Below are 21,273 nucleotides of genomic sequence, written 5' to 3'. Positions count from 1 at the left end.
AATGCAATCCACTGCATCAAGTTTACTATTACTTTGAGGTTCTGACCAAACTCTGGAAACATCCTCATGCCATTAATAAGTTTTATAGTAATATCACAAGGAAAATACTTCCTTAGTCATGGGATACACCTGTATTACTGTATGTGGGAACAACATAGTTGTGAAAGTATATATGTATAACTTATCTTCGTCAGTCATAAAACAATGGAAGTTACACAAAAAAATTAAGATGTCTAGGTTTTCTCAAATTTAAAGCATGTATTCAGCTATCTTTTAAAAAAACATATTTACAAACCCATTCTAAATTAATAATACTATGAGAAGATATTAAAGAATCTACAAACTATATCAGTCATTCACTATCTTCTGAAGAAATATTAAGCGTTTATAAAAATTTTTTCTAAATTCATCAGAAGCAAAAAATAATAATAAAAAAAATAAATAGATAAATAAAAAAAAGTAAATAAATAATGATAAAAATAAATGCTGAGGTAAAGTAATAAAATGTTTGCATATTGATATATGTATATGTGAGTGTGATCTTTTTGAACTAAAATATAAGTTGATAACAGTCCACCCAAGTCCATACAAACATGATCACACAACATGACATATGGCAGATCATATCCCTCTAGCTGCCACTATGAATATCCTATGTTATCTTGAGATATTTGGTGAATACCTACATTTCGAGGAGGTGGTGCAGTACTTGCGTGAAATTACTTCCCAAAGCAGACAGAGTGAATACTTTTACTCTATGCCAAAGGTTGAGGTCTCTTCTACAGCAAGGAGAAGCTTCTCATACAACATTTCAGGAGATGGGTACGGTGGTAGATCCAGCCGATTGAAGCAAGTGTGAGCCCTGGTTGAGGTAATATGTGAGATGTGCATTTGCATTACTAATATTCCTTCATTCATTATTGAACGTATGTGAGATATATGTCCTTAACGTGCACTTTAATATTTTCTATGAATTACAATTTCAATACAATGTACTGCTAATAATATGCAAATATGTGAATATACAAGTACTAACCTGGGAAGGCTGGAAGGCTTGCCCCACTTTTCAATGCAGAACCTTCGAGGACCATTGCTGCCCCTGAGGGCAGCAAATCCCTCATAAGGCACACTAGAGGTGCCAGTGACAAACTGCAATAGTCTGAGCCGCCGTTCATTGTCAAACCGCTCAATGGCCAGCCAGAACCAATGTATCACCGGGTGAGAATCATGGTAGCCTGGCCATAAGAGTTTGCTTTAGGTTAAGGATCAATGTATAGTTTGTTTCATGTCAGTAATTTCCATGTAATCCCAAAACAACAAAATAGAGCAGTTTTTTAACTTACATTGTTGGGACCAATACATGTAGAACATATTCAAGGTTATGTTAATACCATGCACTTTCTACTACTATTAAAAAAGTCTACAGTATTTAAAAAACATGCCATCAATAACATACACATACAGAACAACTACTTACAAATGAATGAACTCACCAGATCTATATTCAGTGTTCTTCCTCCAATCAGCAACATCAATCTCCAGTGTACCAGCAATGACTAACTCCAGTTCCCGGGCATCAAACACCCCTACGAGCCGAGGGTCAATCACCTCATAAAAGCCACGCACCAGGCTCTCGGTTTGTTCACTGACTCCTCGCTCCAGCCTCCATCGAACCATTCGCTCTAGATATTCCTGTTGAGAAAAAAAAATTGAATATATAAATGGCACTGTCATTCATCTTTGAAAATTCTGACTTAAAGTGACCAAGCAAGTTAATTTGCATTTTTGGTATTCATGAACTAAACTGCACCAAATATCTACGAACTATAAAGTTCTTTTAGGATTATGTGTGTGTGTGTGTGTGTGTGTGTGTGTGTGTGTGTGTGTGTGTGTGTGTGTGTGTGTGTGTGTGTGTGTGTGTGTATATATATATATATATATATATATATATATATATATATATATATATATATATATATATATATATATATATATATATATATTACATTGAATTTAGAGCAATAGTTTTCTTTTAAGGAGAGAAAAAAAAAAGATTTAGATTTTTGCATATTTTGACTAATTTTCTAGGATTTTCTTGAAAATTTATTAAAAGGTTCCTTGATGGTTTCCTAAGAAAATTATGTGACAGAATTTAAATTCTTAGTTTCATTGTCAAGAAAACATATACATTTTTTCCTTAACCAGGTACTATTTCTATTATGCTAGAAAAAGTAAATACAATCAACTCTCAAATAATGTGAGGGTTACATTCCTAGAAACATCGCATTATTCAAATATAATTTTCCTATACAGTAAACTCCCACACTTGGCAAATCTCAGCTTGGCAAAATTCACTTTTGGTGGTGCACGCTTGGCGATTTGAATTCAAACTTGGCGGCCGCATGGTGAACCATGCAGCTCCCCTGTGACGTCAAATCTCTCTCTAAACCTACCAGAATGCAGTGTGAGTGCCCTTCAGCCATTTTGTTTGTGCTAGCCTCTGTTCTGCTAGCGTGGGAACAAATTCTGGCGATTTACCACCAACATGGCCTCTACCAGTGCAACAGGTGGTACGATTGGGATAAGGACAATGGTGGTGGCGGCAAGGACAAAAGTGGGCGAGGGAAACGGGTGGAAAAATGGGAATTACAGCCTTTATATCACGTCTTATTAGCTTTATTTATTGTTTATTGGTCTGTTTTGTACATGTAAATGTGTTCTAATATGTGAAGGCAAAAGATTTTATTTCAGCTCGAAAGATGGTATTTTTGGGGTCAAAAGAGGGACTTTGGCAATGACCAAAGACTGATTGAGGCATTTTTTGGGCAATTTATAGGGTATAAAGAACTCGTGTTTGGTGAAATTCGCATTTGGCAGTAGTTTCACCAGACTAATTAATTTGCCAAGTGTGGGGGCTTAATGTAGAAAACAACAGTACAGTATAGGGAAGGGGGGGATTACATTCCTAGCCACAGAGAAAGCCTGCCTATTTTGAGGATTTTGTTACTCAAACCTTAAAAAAAACTATTAATACATCAATAGGTTCCCAAAACAACAAACACACATGTTCTCACCTGAGCATCTTTCTTTTCCGAGAAATGAGAAAATTATCAATTCAACATGATTTGTTGTATGATTATATATGCCAGGAATATTATCCCATATTCATACATTTATTATTACTGCATCTAACGAAATAAACCATGAGTAGTGGTGGTTGGTAGCAGAGTTTGTTTGCCATCACCTCAGGCGATTGAGTGACACTGTCCAGACCACATTGCCTCATTGTTCTACCAAAGGCAACATGGAAATTTATTACAAAAAGAACCATCCCTATTAAAAATACTGTTGCAGAGCATGATTCATTAATAGACTTGGTGAGCCAGGAAAAAGTGCTTCTAAGTAAAAGCACAAATGCCCATACAGTGGCCTTAACATGGGAGAGAACTGTCACCTCCTTCAAACTGTGCAGGCTATGGGAAGAGGACAATCAACTAGCTATCTACATAAGTGGGTACTTATAATTCCAGAAAGACATACAACTGATCATAAGCTAAGTAGAATTCTGATAGAAAACCTGTGAGATAGAAATGTGGTTGAACCTAGTGTTGGCAATGTTATTGTTGTTGTTCCTGGCTTTGGTTCACAATTTTGTAAAGTAGGCTATTTGAATGATAACCTATATATTTTTGTTTCTAAAATCAATTAGTTCACAAAAAAAATAATAATAGGTTTTATAGCCAAAATTTATGCAAAGGTAATAACAAAGACATGAGTATTGGTTCACCTTAGCATCGAAGGTAAATCCTACCTGATCATTGCCTTCCCAAGCTGCGGGACATCATCGAGTCAAGCTAAACTGTATTCAATTTAATAAATCGCTTTATTCAATCAGATCTCCATAAATATCTAAACTAAACTGTATTCAATTTAATAAATCGCTTTATTCAATCAGATCTCCATAAATATCAAGTTGTGTTAAATTGAAATTGTGTTATTCAAACTTTTGTTAATTGAGAGTTTACTGTAAATGCATAAAAAATAAACAAACAATCAAAACTCCATCACACTATTTCTTAAGTATTTCAATTCCCTTTCTAAAGACACCAGAATAATAAAAACTGTACAATAAATGGAAGAGAAATATGCCTCAATAGGGCAATATGTTAGTTTTGAGATGTGAGATATGAATAATTTTCTACAATCATTTCCTTTCACGAATGACTTTCACTGAACCACTGAGCATGAGAGAGGTATTTAATCATGGATGATGAATGATGATGCATGCATTGTGAACTACTAGGCCTAAGGATGCCATGAAATTACTTTACATTTTTTCCTTGTACTATTTTTATAATTTTTACCTTGATCAGTTCTCTTAAGTTAATCAATACACAAAAAATCATACAAGCATAAGTATGATATAATAGAAGATTGTAAGAAGCCAATTTCTAATAAAATAAGGGCAGTACTAAAAGTATATATATATAAAGTTCTTTTTAAAAAGCTGAATTATCAGCCTCTATCCCTGCATGTTAAGCAAATTTATATTTGATATTCCTTTCTCAAGAAAGCATCATAAGAATGATACTAACCTTTTTATTTCTCTCAGTGACAGCAATATTCTTCCCTCCTGGTTTGAGATCTTTTTCTACAACATGGCCTCCAATTTCCTCCGTAACACAGAAAGTTAATTCCAACATGTCAGTGATGTCATTATCCTTTACCCACAACAAACTCTGGTGAAATTCACTGTCCAAAGACTCCACATCCGACAGTGAGACAGGGCTGTTGGAAATCATTATAAACAGGGATTACAAGTCTGCTTCTTCATTTCTAAGACACACATAAAGTGGAAATATATCACAATTACAATTATTCAGTACTAGCAGCTTTTTTCTCATCTACTTACCTACGTAATAAGCCTTTGTAGAAAGGACGCGTGAAGAAGGCATCTAATAGATACTGGTGAACCAAGGCCAACCCCAACACTCGCCCGCAAAACCTAAACCACTCATGGTAATTATCCACAAAGGCTGACATGGGAGAAATCTGAACTGTGTAGGTGTCATTAGCAGAATATTCAAAGAGTCCATAATATGGATTGAATAATTCTCTTGACAAAAGAAAGAAAAATTCTCTGGATGGTCCACCATAGTCCAATCCTTCTTCACCATGGAATGTTATATACAGTTTGGACTTCTGGAGATCCTTTTTACTTGCACCCATCACCTTGTTGAAGGCATCTTCCAGCAGGTGATCACGACGAATATTGAGTCTGTAAAAAAATAAAGGTGATGAATTACTTACATGTATCAATTCAAATTATTTAAATGTATTTTTACAAAGTAGAAGTACTAACATAAACTTACTTTAGCTTATTTGGCCCTTGCCCATAGCCTTTGCCCTCTAGTTTCCGGTAGAAATTCCTGAGCTTGGCCTCAAAGTCCCTCCGGTAAGGCGCATGAGCCCGAGCATTGGCTCGAGCCAGTCCGGGGGAGGCCTGGGGAGAGGGCTGGGGGGAGCCACGTGGGGACATACCCACAGAGGGAGGCACGTACGACATGATCTCATGTTCGAATAAACTGGCAAAAGACAAAAACAAATTATGGTTATACTACTGCTCCTGCAATGGTGTAACAATAATTCATATTAATGTCATATTCTATTCTAAATACAGTGATACCTTGGTATACATCTGCTTTGGAATAAGTCAAATTTTAAATACATCTTGTTTGGATGCAAAAAATGTGCTAGGTATACAACCTTTCATTGAGATACAACTTACATGCAAGAATTTGTATGGGTCAAAATGAATCACAGCACCACATGCTGCCCTTGTTTACATCTCTCAAGACAAAGTCACGACTGCTTATGACTTGACTTTTCAGCAAGGTAAAGCAAGGTTAAATCTTACTTAATTTAATTTCTTTTGTATTCATTGCATCTGATGGTATATAAGATGCAACTTTTCTTAAAAATGGATAAAAAAAATCACTCTCCATCTCACATGTGGATGTGAAGCCTACTGTAGGTTTAATTTGGAAATTTCATTCATCTGTACAGCTGAAGATTTACACCACCGTATAATAGGCAAGGGTGCTATATAATTTTTAACCATATGATGTAGGAAATATTGAAATAGAAATACAACATTGCTCAGTGGTGCGCCAAGTGTGTTTTTGACAAAAAGGGAAGGTGCAGCTGTGTTCTTCGCCTTGCCCCTGTCTCTGTCTTTATTACTGCAATCATGTAGGATATTTTTACTATTGTGATTGGTAGCTCTTTTGTTCACCTGTACCACTAGCTTGCTTGATATATAACATGCTTGAATACATAATTTTTTCCCCCCTGAATATGCATATGCCCTGCTGAAATAGGGCAGTATCTTATATCCCTATATATCTTATAAGCCATCTAATACAGCATGTATTTTAGTATTAACAAGTGATTAAGTTATTTTATATGATCCCATCAATGTACAGTATAATATACCAATACCAATGGGACTTTTTTCATGGGAATGAATTAATAATTTTTGCTTTATTTCTTATTGGAGAAGTTTGTTTGGTATACATCCAGTTTGTTGCAAGTCCAAGGATAGATTAAGGATGTATAATGAGCTATCACAGTACAAAAACTGAACACTATTAAAAGAAATAAAAATGTACACAATCATATTCAATAAATACCTTAGAACTATGATGAGGTCTACATCATGACTGAGACGATCAAGAGCTGCTGTTCCATCCATCCTGATGGCTGTGACCTTATCCCTGAGTGCTGGGGAGGTGCGCAGACCACTGTGACGTTCACACAGGATATCCATAATATTTGGCTGACGCAGCCAAGCAACCACCTAAACAGGTATTAAGCAGATATGAATCTTTATGTGATACATGTGTGACAGTAACAGTATATAACATGAATTGAGAATACAATTCACATTCATAACATGCATAATTATTTATGTGCACAACACTGTGCTATGGCACACACTGATGGTTTATTTATTTCATAATCTTACATCACCATTACCATCAGTAATTTACCTCATACTACACTATAATATAGAAGCTATAAAGTCATAAAAAAAGCAAACAAACAAACAAACAAACAAATAAACAAATAATAAAAAAAATTACTGATCAACAATGATGATATCTTCTAAAAATTAAAATTTAGTATCCTGCTTTTGATATTCAGGAATATAATTATCACCTCTAATTACAGATATTTAATATAGAACACACACACACACACACACACACACACACACACACACACACACACACACACACACACACACACACACACACACACACACACACACACACACACACACACACACACACACACACACACACACACACACACACACACACACACACACACACACACACACACATTAAGAAATAAGTACATCATTGCTAGACAATATGCAGCAGCCAATATTTTTCATTCAGCTTTGCACTAATTTCATAATTAGTGCTGAGGGCAACAATGATGCCCAAAACTAAACTGCAAAAAATGAGTGGAAACATTCCACACCTGTCCCACGAATTAGAAGAAAGGGTGTAGTATTACTAACACACTGCCACTGATGTCTGACAGGAGTACCATACTATGACATATCACCTTGTCATTGTAGGCAGTAGGAATGTTAGGGGTGACGTGTGCAGCGATGCCCCCACAAACACTGCCAATAGTGGTGGGTGGGCGTGGCGGGGGAATGGGCACCTGCGTGGGAGTGAGTTGGAGTGAGAGCTAACTCTAGCCTACTAAGGGGACTGCTCCCTAAGCTCCACTTTCTTAAATGTAGCCTCTCCTTCAGCATGACATAGCAATTTACAGTGCAACTGAGAATAAGAACCATAATAACATATAAGATTAAAAATACCTAGGGACTGATGCAATACTGTGCCTGTGTTGTGTGAACTAACCACTCATATTGCCACAGCCCACCAAAAAAACATATAAACAAAAATATTTATAACTTAAAATAGCATGAGATGCATGCAAAGTTATTATGGAAGCCAATTATTTTAAAATTCAGGGATTATATTGCAAATTATTAGCATAAGAGAAGCAAATTGATGCCCCAAGATATAAAAAAAAAAAAAAAATAAATAAATAAATAAATAAAAATCTGTAAGACACCAATGCTAACTGAAATGTCAAAATTATTCCTCATTAAGTCATGCAATATATAATAATAAGCAAAAGCATTAAGGTGCATCCATAGCTGTGACAGGTATATATATATATATATATATATATATATATATATATATATATATATATATATATATATATATATATATATATATATATATATATATATATATATATATATATATATATATATATATATATACACTTGTATAAGTAACACATCCATTACTGACATCTTGGTCAATCCTAAAAAATCCTGATGATAGAAATACAACAGGAATAACACAGACTACATGCTACAATGAACACATGCACACGCACACACACAAACACACGCAGACACACACACACACACACACACACACACACACACACACACACACACATACACATGCACCTACACACATGCATACAACACATATGCACACACACACACACACACACACACACACACACACACACACACATACACACATGCACCTACACACATGCATACAACACATATGCACACACACACACACACACACACACACACACACACACACACACACACACACACACACACACACACACACACACAACAGTGAAACTCATAAAGCAATACACAAGAACACTCAAAACAACAGTAAATGCAGCCTTGATTTAAAGATAATTTTTGCCACTATGGCATATCAAAACAAAATCAACCATACCACTGTAGGATTGAGAAAAAATATTCAATAAGCAATGTTTAGTTGGGTGAAGTCCCCTGTCTGGTGGGGCCTAAAGCATTCTTGACTAATTTCTTAAAAGTCATCAACTCACCCGAGAACCATCATCTTCAGCAGGAGAGCGAGACCTGCGATGGTGGGTGCTTGGCAAAGCTAGCTTGCTGGCATTGATGAATGGTACGTCAATGGGTAGTCTGGGATCCATGAAGGAAGTGGTCTTGCTAGAATGATCTATGAAAAACAGCTGAAAGAGAAATATGTACATTCTTAGTCATACACTCTATACACAGATTTTGTTTTTACTTAAAAGATTTAAAACTTGTAATGCCATAATTGTACTGCAAAGTATTACTAATATTATCATGTAGTGATCCTGGAACCTAGATAACACTCATATACATTATGATATAAACAAATTAAGTTCATACATCTGGTCTTCTAAAAATATAAATAAAAGTGGTGTGAATGAAATTTCCATAAAGATTATCACAAATTTCAGGCAATAAACATCCATACCTTTCCTGACCGGTCGTACTTTGCCTCCCAGCCTCGTGGTAGATCGCGTTCTATGTCTGCAAACTGATTGACCAAGCTGACTAAATCTCTATTGTGTTGATAGCGAGCAAAGGCTGCTGGGTCTCGACGAATTCGAGAGATCATGTGTCTGAGAGATGCACTCCTTTCATACACACAACATGCTTCCTGTAAAGCAAAGTTATAATACAAAATACAGGGAATGAATGGCAGAAATCCTGATCCTGTTCTAAAACTTTACAAAAACACAAACTAGGAAAATCTTTACAATGTGAATGAACTACCAAGCTCTGACTGACCCATTATTTTTTTAAACAATGGCCAGATGCAACTGTGGTCCTACTAAGCACAATGCAAATTCATTCTTGAAGCAATCTTGAAGTCAAAGAATATAGATTCATAGATAGACAGATAATTCAAATCATTATTTTGGCTTCCTGGGTTTTCTTCATATCATAATCATTCTACTGCCAATTTACCTTTCATATCAGAATGTTTAAAATGCATTGCTCTCATTCTTGTTGCTTTATCAAACAGGACTAAATAAAGATAGCAAATTTACATTGATCACTTCAGTGATCCAATCATTGCCTAGTATACTTCTTAATTTCATACTTGTGGCATAATTCACAATTCATTAAATATCTAGTTCACCATTTTTTCAGTATAATATCTAAAATAAGCCAGAATGATTAATATAAAAATGTTGGATATTGTCCTTTCATTATATCCTATCACAGAACAATTTTTAAGAATAAAACTCCTAATAGGAAATGTACCAGATTTCATCACATTAATCATCTCTTACATCATTCATGTGGAGGACACTGAAGAAATCTGATCTGGTGAGGAACTTGACAGCTGGTAACTGTAGCAACATATCAAGCCTCTCACTGGTTACTGAGGAGGATGAAGAGGATGAAGATGTGGAAGATGAAGGAGTAGACGAGGAAGAGGTTCCTGAACTTGAAGGAGTAGGAAGAGTGGTAGAAGAAACTGTAGAGGTAGTTGATGTAGGTGACTGAACAGCTGAAGGTGTTGAAGGTGAGAGATCTGGTGGAGCTGCACCTGAAATAAATGCAAACATAAACACACACACACACAAATTCTTTCCTTAAGAAAATTTGTTTCCTTAGTATTCCTGCTATGGTTCTTTACAGAGTTAATTTCAAGAGTTCAGACTAGCAACATGGACATACTGCTGGTGAAGGATGTGGTGGAGGATGACATTGCCTGAGGAGGACCTGCTGCTGTTGCTAGTGAAGGTGTTGATGCTGAGGAGGGAAGAGTAGCAGCAGATGCAGCACCTGGAGGCACTTCCTCAACTTCTATCCGTCTTGAGGTGATGGTTCGACGAATACTCTGATATCTGGAATTGAAAAAAAATAATAAATAAATAAATAAAATAAATAAATAAATAATAATAATAATAATAATAATAATAATAATAATAATAAATAAATAAATAAATTAATTAATTAATTAATAAAAAAATTGCGGTAAATGTTATTTCTGATTTCAGGAACACATAAAACTGACTTTCTTAAATCTAGGATACAACATACTTAAATCATATATATATATATATATATATATATATATATATATATATATATATATATATATATATATATATATATATATATATATATATAGTGTGATAATAACATACAGTAATTCCTCCCCAGAAAATATACACTAGATTTTTTTAAACACTGTAAAAGAAACATTAGCACAAGAAGAACCTAAACAGGATATACAAGTAATACAAAAAAAAAGTGCACTACGTACCAAGATATTTTCCATAAATATTGTCTGGACAGTGAAATTCATACCTGTCAAAGAGTGATAACAAAATTCTTCTATCTCTTGCCACCACAACTTCCAGCACACTAACCTTCTGTCAAGCTGCTGCCTCTGAATACGATCTGTAGACTGGTTCCTCTGAGTCTGAGCTGAATCGTTGCCAGACGGTCGCTGCCATGTGGTGGTGCGGTTAATATGATCAATGTAAAAGATGCGGCCATGGCTGTCAATGCGAGCCTCCCAATCTGTAGTAAGCAAATATGAGCTGGTACCATCCAAAAGTTGTTCTTTTCCAGTAACCTGCAGTTTATTCAGAGGCAACTAAGGAAAAGTGAGAACAAACATCCATAAAAGTTTAATATCATGAATATTGTAACATATAGCCTAGTCTGATTTTGACCTCTGCAAACAACCTTTTAAAATGGCCTAGAATATGCATCTATCTATGTTTTCCTTCAGATGTGGTTTTCCTTCAAAATTTTTTTCAATAATTTTTGTACTCTCGTTAACATCTTCACAAATACACTCGACCCTTGAAACAACGGACAAATGCATGCACGACCCTGTCCGTAGATTGCAAAAGTCCGCTCTTTGCAAAAGTACGTAAAAAACTGTATAAAATGTACGTAAAATACTGTGTAATCATTAAGAAATCATTCAAGCAGTATTACAAAGCATTAAGTACAACAAATAACCTGAAATAGATGACATGAGCATGGTCAGTTTAATAAATATTAATAAACAATACAGAAAACAAAGTTTACCGGACAATAATTTTCCAGGAACGGACAATCGCGTGCATTTTAATATTCGTCCGTAGATTAAACTGGACTCCACAATTTGTCTGTAGTTTCCGAAATCCGTTGATGGGAGGTCCGTTGTTTCGAGGATTGAGTGTAAAGAATATAACCAGTGTCTTGAAATAGAAAAACAATTCAGGAGTGTTTTTCAAGACAATCTACATTGTTGGCCATAATACTATCCCTTTCCACTAGAAGATAATAAAATTAATTGTGCATTACTTTATCTGCCCCACTGCAAGTGGAAATGCCAGCCTGGTACATAGAAAGATAGACAGAACTACATTAAGTGAAAGGAGAGAGAGAGAGAGAGAGAGAGAGAGAGAGAGAGAGAGAGAGAGAGAGAGAGAGAGAGAGAGAGAGAGAGAGAGAGAGAGAGAGAGAGAGAGAGAGAGAGAGAGAGAGACTAACTCAACATCACGGCCCTGAGAGAGAGTACCAAAACTTACATGTGAACAAAATGTCAAATGTTTCTATATCCATTATTCTCTTGTAGTCTTTGTTTATGACATACATACTGCATGAATAACAAGTTTGCTTTTTTACCCACATTAAACAAAATTGCATATATAAAAATATTTGCTTTAAATAGCATCCTAATTTTTGGGTCTTCAATATCAACCTGTCTCTCTATCCCATTATGGAGTCACATATGAGTACTTACTGACAGGCAATGGCTCCTCCCCGGGTTGGGTCTCTACCCTTTGAAACTTAATAGTTCTTTCAGGAATAGAGGGAAGGCGCATGGTGCGTCCATGCCGCTCAATCTCCTGCAACAAAAGAAATTTGAGAACACACACACACACACACACACACACACACACACACACACACACACACACACACACACATATATATATATATATATATATATATATATATATATATATATATATATATATATATATATATATATATATATATATGAAGTTGAATATGGGTCTGTCAGCAGGTGTTAATTATATTAAACAATAGCTGAGAGGTTCAACATACCTGATCACTTCCACCAGCAGATGTGTGGGAGCGGCGGGCATGATGTGTTGGGGTTGGGGGGCACTGCTGGGGCAAGGGTGGTGGATGGGGAGGTATGGGACGAGAGAGGCGATGATGAGGTCGAGGGGGAGGTGTAGGGGCCTTCTCATCATCGCTGCCATCTCTGGACTCTTCCTGTCGTCTTCTGTCCTCGTGAATCTCAACTGGCGTGGTTTCTCCAGCTTGGGTACAACCACCTGTTGCTCCAAAAGGAGTAACAGCTGACCCAGTCAATAAAGCTGCTCCATTTGATGACTCACAAGGGGGAAGAGGTGGAGGTGGTGATGGTGGAGGTAGAGGTGGTGGAGGGGAGGTAACAATGGCTGCTGCTCCCTCCTCACAGTGGTCAGGACTGGGACATACAGTTGTTGGTGTCACACCTGTTGCTGATGTTGGAGTGGAGGGCTCTGGAGTCACCACCCGACTGCTTGCCCGACTGCCACTGCATTCACTCTCACCACTCTCACAGTAAGATCGCCTCATGGAGGAAATAAAAAGATTTTACCATTATTAAAAAGATCCATTTCCTAAAACAAAACAAGAAAGAAATTGGGGCTGAGAGAAAAATGCATTACAATGTTATTTGGTAAAGAGAAAATGCTCTTTACATACATCATTCCCATCCTTTGCTGAATTCCAAATGTATACATACATGCCTAAAATTGTTTTCAGTAATGTTTTCAGTGCATGACATTGTCCTAAATCTAAACTTGCACTCTTTAGAATTTTATTGAAAAAAGGAAATCTGGAATAAACAGATAAGTCTATGCAAAAATTCAAGAAATGCTGATGGACAAACATCAGTGATAAGACAGAAGTCAATGTTGCCTCAAACTGTGCAACACAAACATTTAATTCATGAATACAAATTGCATATTCTAAATATCAATTTCCACTTTATACTAACTCCTAGTCATATATGCTGCCTTTCATGTTTGTACTACACTTGCTCACCTTTTTCCTTCATCCACCTGAGGAACAAAGAAAAGTGGTCGGTGGGTGAGAAGGGGCTTGGGAGGTGGCCACTCCCATGAAGTGGTCTTGGCAATATGGTCAATGAAAAATATTCTGCCATGACTGTCTTTCCGAGCCTCAACATCTGTAAATACAGATTATTATATTTTGTTCTGATGCCAATAATACAATGACAATCATCTACAAACATAATTATGCATCTTTACATATTGCACATTGAAAGTCATTAACTACATTAATTACATAATAATAAATTACATAGTTTTTTCTTCATTCCATTATCTGCATCTCTGTCTCTCCCTTTAATTCTGAGGTTTCATGACTCATACAAATTTAAAATTCTTTTAAGCAATACAATACACACACAGCAATCACTTACTGGCTGGTAATGGTTCATCAAATGCTACTTCAACTTTTGGATATTTTTTCAGCCAGTCCCTGAGAGATGGCTGTCGAGATAACTTGGGATGATGGGATGGGAGAGACTTGTCTTCCTTTTCCCAAGCTTCTTCCCTTCCAAAGCCACTGGTGTCCCTCTCTCGCCTGTCACTGGTAGTACGCTCAGGAGGCTGTGGCTTGGCACGATGTGTTGGAGTAGGAGGACACAAAGGTGGATGCACCAAAGCTTTAGCAGGCAGTGGTGAGGCTTATGAGGTGGCACAGCTGGTGGAATATCATCATCCCCATCATTCACTGTAGGAACCTGAGTGGACAAATCCTTCCTTGGCCGCACACTGGCTTCTACAGGTTCCTGCCCAGGCGTCTGAGGCTCTCTAGAAGTGCCTGATGGAATGTTCATGTCCACAAACTGTGCTGCAGAGACCAATGACACCAGGTCTAAATCATTGGTCTCTGTGGTTGGACTGGCAAACACTGAATTGGAGGAGGAACTTCCAGTGCTTACAACCATACAAGTAGACTCTGATCCTCTCCTGCCATCATCCCCTGCCTGGGAGGACAAGGAACAAGATGTGGAACCCCCAGCAGGAGAGATTGACTCTGAGGTGGAACTTGATACTTGGAGTGAATCACTGAGTCTAGGAGATGGTGACCTGCCAGACACTGATCCCTCCCTGGAAACCCTTAACCCTGACGTTGCTTCTTGGTCAGGGACGTCTGAGTGCACTGAATCTGATTTGCACCGTGACAAATTTGCATGAGTTCTTACTTCGCAATCATCATGAGTATTGACATTATTTGCACATATAACTGTTTGGTTAACACTATCACCAGTTAGATTTGCTACAAATGAACTCCGCCTTTCTTGAGCACTGGCTGTCACACCATACATGTATGTTACATTTATTGGACTAGATAAAGAATCACTTTGGTTATTTGCTATTTCTGGGAATGAGTGTTCCTTAATATTAAAGCTTTCTGCACAAGCATTCTGAGCATTGCTTGGTATAACACTACACTCACTATCTGTTGCTTTAGGTACATAGGAGCTTCCACTGCAGCCTTTGCTCCCATCAAGGTCTAGCACTTCTGAGCTCTCCAGTAACGTATCTGTAGAAGCTGTTTCTTGAAGGAGACTAGAATCCTGCTCTGGTGTTGCTAGTGGTGCCACTGTGGCACATGATCTGTTTTTTACACTTCCTCCACTGACTGAATCCATTACTTCCTCTGGTGCATCACTGAATGCAGAAGGTCTTACTATGTCCTCTGAGGGATCACTTTCCATGGAAGCACAAGAAGAAGATTGCAAAGATGAACTAGGTCCCTGAGTTAAAGATTTTCCTGCTTGGCACTGACTATCTGTATCAGTTTGATTATATGACATTTCTGAAATCTGTAAAACTTCATCTAAGTCCACAATATCATAAGAAAATGACCCATCTAAAGGATATTGCATTCTTTTGCTATCTCCATAGCTTGCTCCACTACTCTCACTATCACAACTGGACTGTGAGCTGGCACTGAGCACTGGAGCTTTGGGTCGGACACTGGGCTCACCAGCACTACTCATATCCTTAACAGATCCATTCAATGGCACCATTTGATCACCTCCTGGAGGATCTGGAAGTGGCAGTGGCCGTTTCCTGACCACTGTGGGGAATGTGGGGGCAAGGCCCAGTTGAACAGCCATGGAGCGAGCCAAAGGTCGGTGGCCCATTTCAGTGAAGGACTTCATTAGGGATTTAGTTCGTGGTGGAAGGGGTGGTGGGGAGTCCTCATCACTCTGGGGAAGAATAGGAACTGCCTCTGGTACTTCCCCCTCCTGAGTCTGGTAGTCCTCTGCTGGATACACTGTTTCATATATGGCTTCTTCCCCTCTGTTTTCAGTGACTTTTCCTTTACTGGTAACATTAGGAACTTTGCAAGAGTATTTCCAGATTGGAGAGTAGTCAGACTCCCTACTACTGGAGCTAGTGTAGTCCTGCCCATTGTCCAGCCTAGCTTCCCCAAGGCCTGATTCCCCATTGAGAGCCACCTCTTCCTCCCCAAAGCTGCTTCCCATACCATTGCTCATTGATGATGCAGATGAACTGTTGTTGTTGGACTTGAGTGGATTTTTCCTGAACCCCACATGGCCATTACTGATGAGTTCCTGATCACCATGAGAGTCCAGGAGAGACTCACTCTTGAGCCTCATCCTGTCCAGCTCCCCCGGGCACTCAAGCCCTCCGTGGCCAGAGCAAGGTGCACTGGCCACAGGAGGCAAAGTGAAGGTTACAGTGAAGTACACGTGACCAGACACTGACTCCCCTGTACTTTTACTTCCCAGTGCAAAGTCTAAGTGTCCTGATGATCCGCTGTAAACAAAAAAGAACACTTACATACTGGTCTCCTTTTATTAGTTTTTTTTCTATATAATTCATGAAACAAAAGGAAAGAATACTACATGATAAAGATCCAAATCAGAGTGTAAGAGTGTAAGAAAGACATAATTATGAATGTTCTTCCATTGTTATGGTATGTATAGTCTTTGAATTTCTACGAGTGGAGGGCTCACCTCTTGAGGCGCTCCCTGAGTGTGGCCACTTCAATGGTGAGGCGGCCAAGAAAGCGGCTGATTATTGGCCGGCTCTTGGCAAACTTGTCCTTGAGCTCAATCTCCAGGACATCATGGAGGTAACCAATAAAAGTGAATTCCTGCCTCTTCCAAGAAGGGTTGACGGTATTCTCAGCCACACAAGACCGCGCTTCCTGTCCGTGATGTGGTAGGAGTGTCTGGGACTCTCCGGGAAGAATGCGCAGTTTCACATAGGGATCTGGCTGGAAGAATATTCCCCTTCGCAGTCCATGGGCGGCAAAGTCTGTAGAAAGTGGTAGATAAAGTGAAGGTGGCTAGGCACTGTACACACTAATGTAGAAAATATTTAATGGTCAAGAATAATTTAATTATCTTTGACTATTTTATGTAATTGGTGAATCAGTATATACAGATGCCTCCCTTCTTTGTGAAGCAGCCTTTCTACATTTATCTTTAGTTAAAACAACATGTAATTTCAAAGGACTTTAAAAGGTAAGGTCAGTAGTCATGATGTGTCACTTAAGCCACACTTCCTTTCTCAACTCCCACTCCATGTCTGCCTCCCCATTCCCACCTCCTTGTTTCTGTATATCTCACACCCATTCCCAATTCCTCCCTCTATGCACCCACTTCTCTCTCTCTCTCTCTCTCTCTCTCTCTCTCTCTCTCTCTCTCTCTCTCTCTCTCTCTCTCTCTCTCTCTGGTAACTGAGATTTTTTGGAAATAAAGACTAAAAATCCTAATATATTCACAAATACTCAGTTAAAATTATAATGGCAGGGCAGCTTCTTTTTTATATGTAAGAGGAAAAGCCAGCCAGAGAGAGAGAGAGAGAGAGAGAGAGAGAGAGAGAGAGAGAGAGAGAGAGAGAGAGAGAGAGAGAGAGAGAGAGAGAGAGAGAGAGAGAGAGAGAGAGAGAGAGAGAGAGAGAAGCCCACTTAGGTGCCAACCCTTGCAGGTTTGACAGATTGAATTAGTCAAAAGACAGGGACAAATGTCATGAAATCTTCCTCTTAAATTAATTCAAGTTATAAGAAGTTGAAAATACAGAAGCAAGCAGGGATTTCAGTTTACCTGTACTATGTGGTGTGTGTGTGTGTGTGTGTGTGTGTTCACTGTTTGATCTGCTGCAGTCTCTGACGAGACAGCCAGACGTTACCCTACGGAACGAGCTCAGAGCTCATTGTTTCCGATCTTCGGATAGGCCTGAGACCAGGCACACACCACGCACCGGGACAACAAGATCACAACTCCTCGATTTACATTTACATCCCGTACCTACTCACTGCTAGGTGAACAAGGGCTACACGTCAAAGGAGACACACCCAAATATCTCCACCCGGCCGGGGAATCGAACCTCGGTCCTCTGGCTTGTGAAGCCAGCGCTCTAACCACTGAGCTACCGGGTGTGTGTGTGTGTGTGTGTGTGTTTAAAATTCTTCTGAATGTTTAGAGAGAGAGAGAGAGAGAGAGAGAGAGAGAGAGAGAGAGAGAGAGAGAGAGAGAGAGAGAGAGAGAGGTGTACCCATGTATGTATGTTAGCTCCCTGTCTTATGGATTTTCTTTTACTTATTAGATGAAACTCACATAAAGTACTAATTAATATCTAAAAATATTATTTCAGCTAAACCCAAAACTTTTAAAGAACTTAATTAAGAGGTAAGTGACAATGACTGACTGGAGATGGTGAAGCGGATGAGTCTGGTGCAGGAAATGCAACGCTGGAGGGTTAGGGACGGGTGGAGGAGAGCCTCATCTTCGGAGGAATCAGAAGCAGAGCCGTCACTGAGCCTCACCACACGCAGTACTGCTGACACCCCCAGACAAGTGACGGCAGCACCCTCACCACGCTGGTACCGCACCTCTACACTTCCAACATCTGTAAGAGAGGTGGCTCTCATCAAGGCAAAGTAGGGCAAAGGTGGGGCACAGTGGGACATGAGGCACTATGGGCCAGCCTTGATTATAGATAAGTTTGACAATTCTGACTGAAGTAACTTTCACCAAATAACAATAAGAAACTTGAAATTTCTTCAACACGAGCAAAATCTCAGAAAACACCATAACACTGGTGCTTGAAATTAAAAGTATATTACTTCTTGGGAGAAGAACTGGCACATCAAGGCTCCAGGAAACCTCCCCCTGAGGCTGGCCGCTGCACCTCCGCTGGTCGAGGCACCGGTCAGCTTCACTCTCTCCTGCAACACAAATGCAACATTTACTATTCTCGTTCATAATGTAAGGTCACTGAAATGAATACTACCTACAACCAATGAGAGAGAGAGAGAGAGAGAGAGAGAGAGAGAGAGAGAGAGAGAGAGAGAGAGAGAGAGAGAGAGAGAGAATTTAATTTTAGTATATTTGAAAAATTGTGTGAACAGAATTAAAGAAAAAGGTTTTTACTTACGTACTGTACATTTTTCCCCTTTGATTTCCTAAAAACCTAAAATTCGAAGGGCATTACCATGCCAACAAGCATTTACATTCTCAATTCCACCCTAAAAAGTAGAAAAAGAAAAGAAAAGATCTATAAAAACTTCTATACATCTTGGATTACAAATGTGTGTTATTTAAATCTTGGAATGCTTAGCGTAAAGAGGAAGAAAAGTGTCACAGGCTGCTCCTGCTGAAGTTTGAAATACGTAAAAAATGTTCTAAAGTAAAGAAAGTAAGTTGAATTAAACTATGTTAAGTAAAGTAAGGCCAGGATTAGTTGGGTTGGATCGGATAGGCAACTTAGACCATGGTGATCGATTTCCATGTGGTCCAAATTCACCCAAACAAAATATAATGATCGAAACCAACGATGTATTCAATAACTTATTTATTTTCCTATTACTATTTCCCAAAGCTTCAAACCTTATACAATCCAATATACTACTAGCTATTCCTGCTATTACCACTCTCTCTAAAGTATTCCCTATCAATAAAACAAAAACTAAACACACCCTGAGAAACACGCACTACTCAATTACACCTCACATATCAGAAACATGCCTATAAACCTACAAATATTATGCAATTTCATAAGTCTCCTTCTCGGCCCTACTCCCATCAGACTGCAGTAAGTGAGGAAAACATATGAACATGAGCAGGAGTGAATCTTTAACGCGAGTGGGCGAGGTGTCGTGGCGTTAAGGAGGCCAGCTGGGGCGCTTTCCTTGACGCCTCCTTTCACACAGCAGACACACGTAACAAAGCAGGGGAATGCACAGCAAGGGTAACACAGAAGGAAGGCCGACAAGAGAGAGAGAGAGAGAGAGAGAGAGAGAGAGAGAGAGAGAGAGAGAGAGAGAGAGAGAGAGAGAGAGAGAGATAACGAAAATAGATGTAAATGGAAAATGAGCCCCCCCATCTCTCTCTTACACACACACACACACACACAGAGAGAGAGAGAGAGAGAGAGAGAGAGAGAGAGAGAGAGAGAGAGAGAGAAAATAGAAGAAACGTCAAAATCTCTCTCTCTCTCTCTCTCTCTCTCTCTCTCTCTCTCTAACACAAGTGAACGCTGAAACCATCGGCGTGAAAGCTGACAGGATAAACATACACAGACAGACAGACAGACAGACATAAAGGGAGTTGACAAGTAAAATGAGAGAGAGAGAGAGAGAGAGAGAGAGAGAGAGAGAGAGAGAGAGAGAGAGAGAGAGAGAGAGAGAGAGAGAGAGAGAGAGAGAGAGAGAGGGGGGGGGTAAGGCACTGCAGGATAGATAACAGAAAAGGACTCGAAGAAAAAATAACGTCGAGGAGGAGGAGGAAGAGGAGGAGGAGGAGGAGAACACAACTCTCTACCTGCGACGCACCCGGATATGACCTCCCCTCCTCCCCTCCTCTTCTTCTTCCTCCTCTTCTCCCATTTTCCACTTTTCCTCTCGCTACTCTTACATCCTCTTCGCCACCCCACTTCAGGTACTTTCTCCTCCTCCTCCTCCTCTTATTTCCTTACCTCAAACTTTCGGGTTTATTTTTATGACAGAATAATTGTGGTGGTGGAATCTCTCTCTCTCTCTCTCTCTCTCTCTCTCTCTCTCTCTCTCTCTCTCTCACTATATAAATTTAAGGGAATGGTGGTGGTGGTGGAGTTATTGTGTTGGTGATGATGATGGTGACGGTGACGGAGTACTTTTGGTGGTAGTGGTTGTGGTGTCACGTTGGTATTGTGACGGTATGGTGGTGTTGTGACGCTGTGGTGGTGGTGGCGGTGGTGTTGCGTCGACCTCCTTTTTAACAGAATCTAAACATATCTTGAGAAGTCTAAACTAAC

General features: G+C 38.9%; 1 protein-coding gene across 1 annotated transcript in view; it reads right to left on the bottom strand.

The window, feature by feature from the left end:
• Positions 1 to 507: 507 nt before the first annotated feature.
• The window catches only part of LOC123498885 (E3 ubiquitin-protein ligase HECW2-like), a 41,306-nt gene continuing 20,540 nt past the window's right edge, over positions 508 to 21,273 (bottom strand). The window contains 21 exon segments of the mRNA XM_045246403.1: positions 508 to 862; positions 1,037 to 1,235; positions 1,494 to 1,692; positions 4,596 to 4,788; positions 4,913 to 5,278; positions 5,373 to 5,585; positions 6,693 to 6,859; positions 7,639 to 7,740; positions 8,980 to 9,129; positions 9,402 to 9,587; positions 10,228 to 10,487; positions 10,619 to 10,788; positions 11,317 to 11,470; positions 12,690 to 12,795; positions 13,019 to 13,535; positions 14,012 to 14,156; positions 14,412 to 14,663; positions 14,666 to 16,788; positions 16,989 to 17,292; positions 18,688 to 18,888; positions 19,106 to 19,207. Of these exon segments, the coding sequence (XP_045102338.1) occupies positions 751 to 862; positions 1,037 to 1,235; positions 1,494 to 1,692; positions 4,596 to 4,788; positions 4,913 to 5,278; positions 5,373 to 5,585; positions 6,693 to 6,859; positions 7,639 to 7,740; positions 8,980 to 9,129; positions 9,402 to 9,587; positions 10,228 to 10,487; positions 10,619 to 10,788; positions 11,317 to 11,470; positions 12,690 to 12,795; positions 13,019 to 13,535; positions 14,012 to 14,156; positions 14,412 to 14,663; positions 14,666 to 16,788; positions 16,989 to 17,292; positions 18,688 to 18,888; positions 19,106 to 19,207 (6,221 nt within the window). The 3' untranslated portion in view covers positions 508 to 750.

The sequence above is a fragment of the Portunus trituberculatus genome, chromosome 48, assembly GCF_017591435.1.
Source record: "Portunus trituberculatus isolate SZX2019 chromosome 48, ASM1759143v1, whole genome shotgun sequence".
Taxonomy (NCBI): Eukaryota; Metazoa; Arthropoda; class Malacostraca; order Decapoda; family Portunidae; genus Portunus; species Portunus trituberculatus.
The sequence above is the reverse complement of the archived record's forward strand: the minus strand, read 5'-3'. Positions and strand labels throughout refer to the sequence as shown.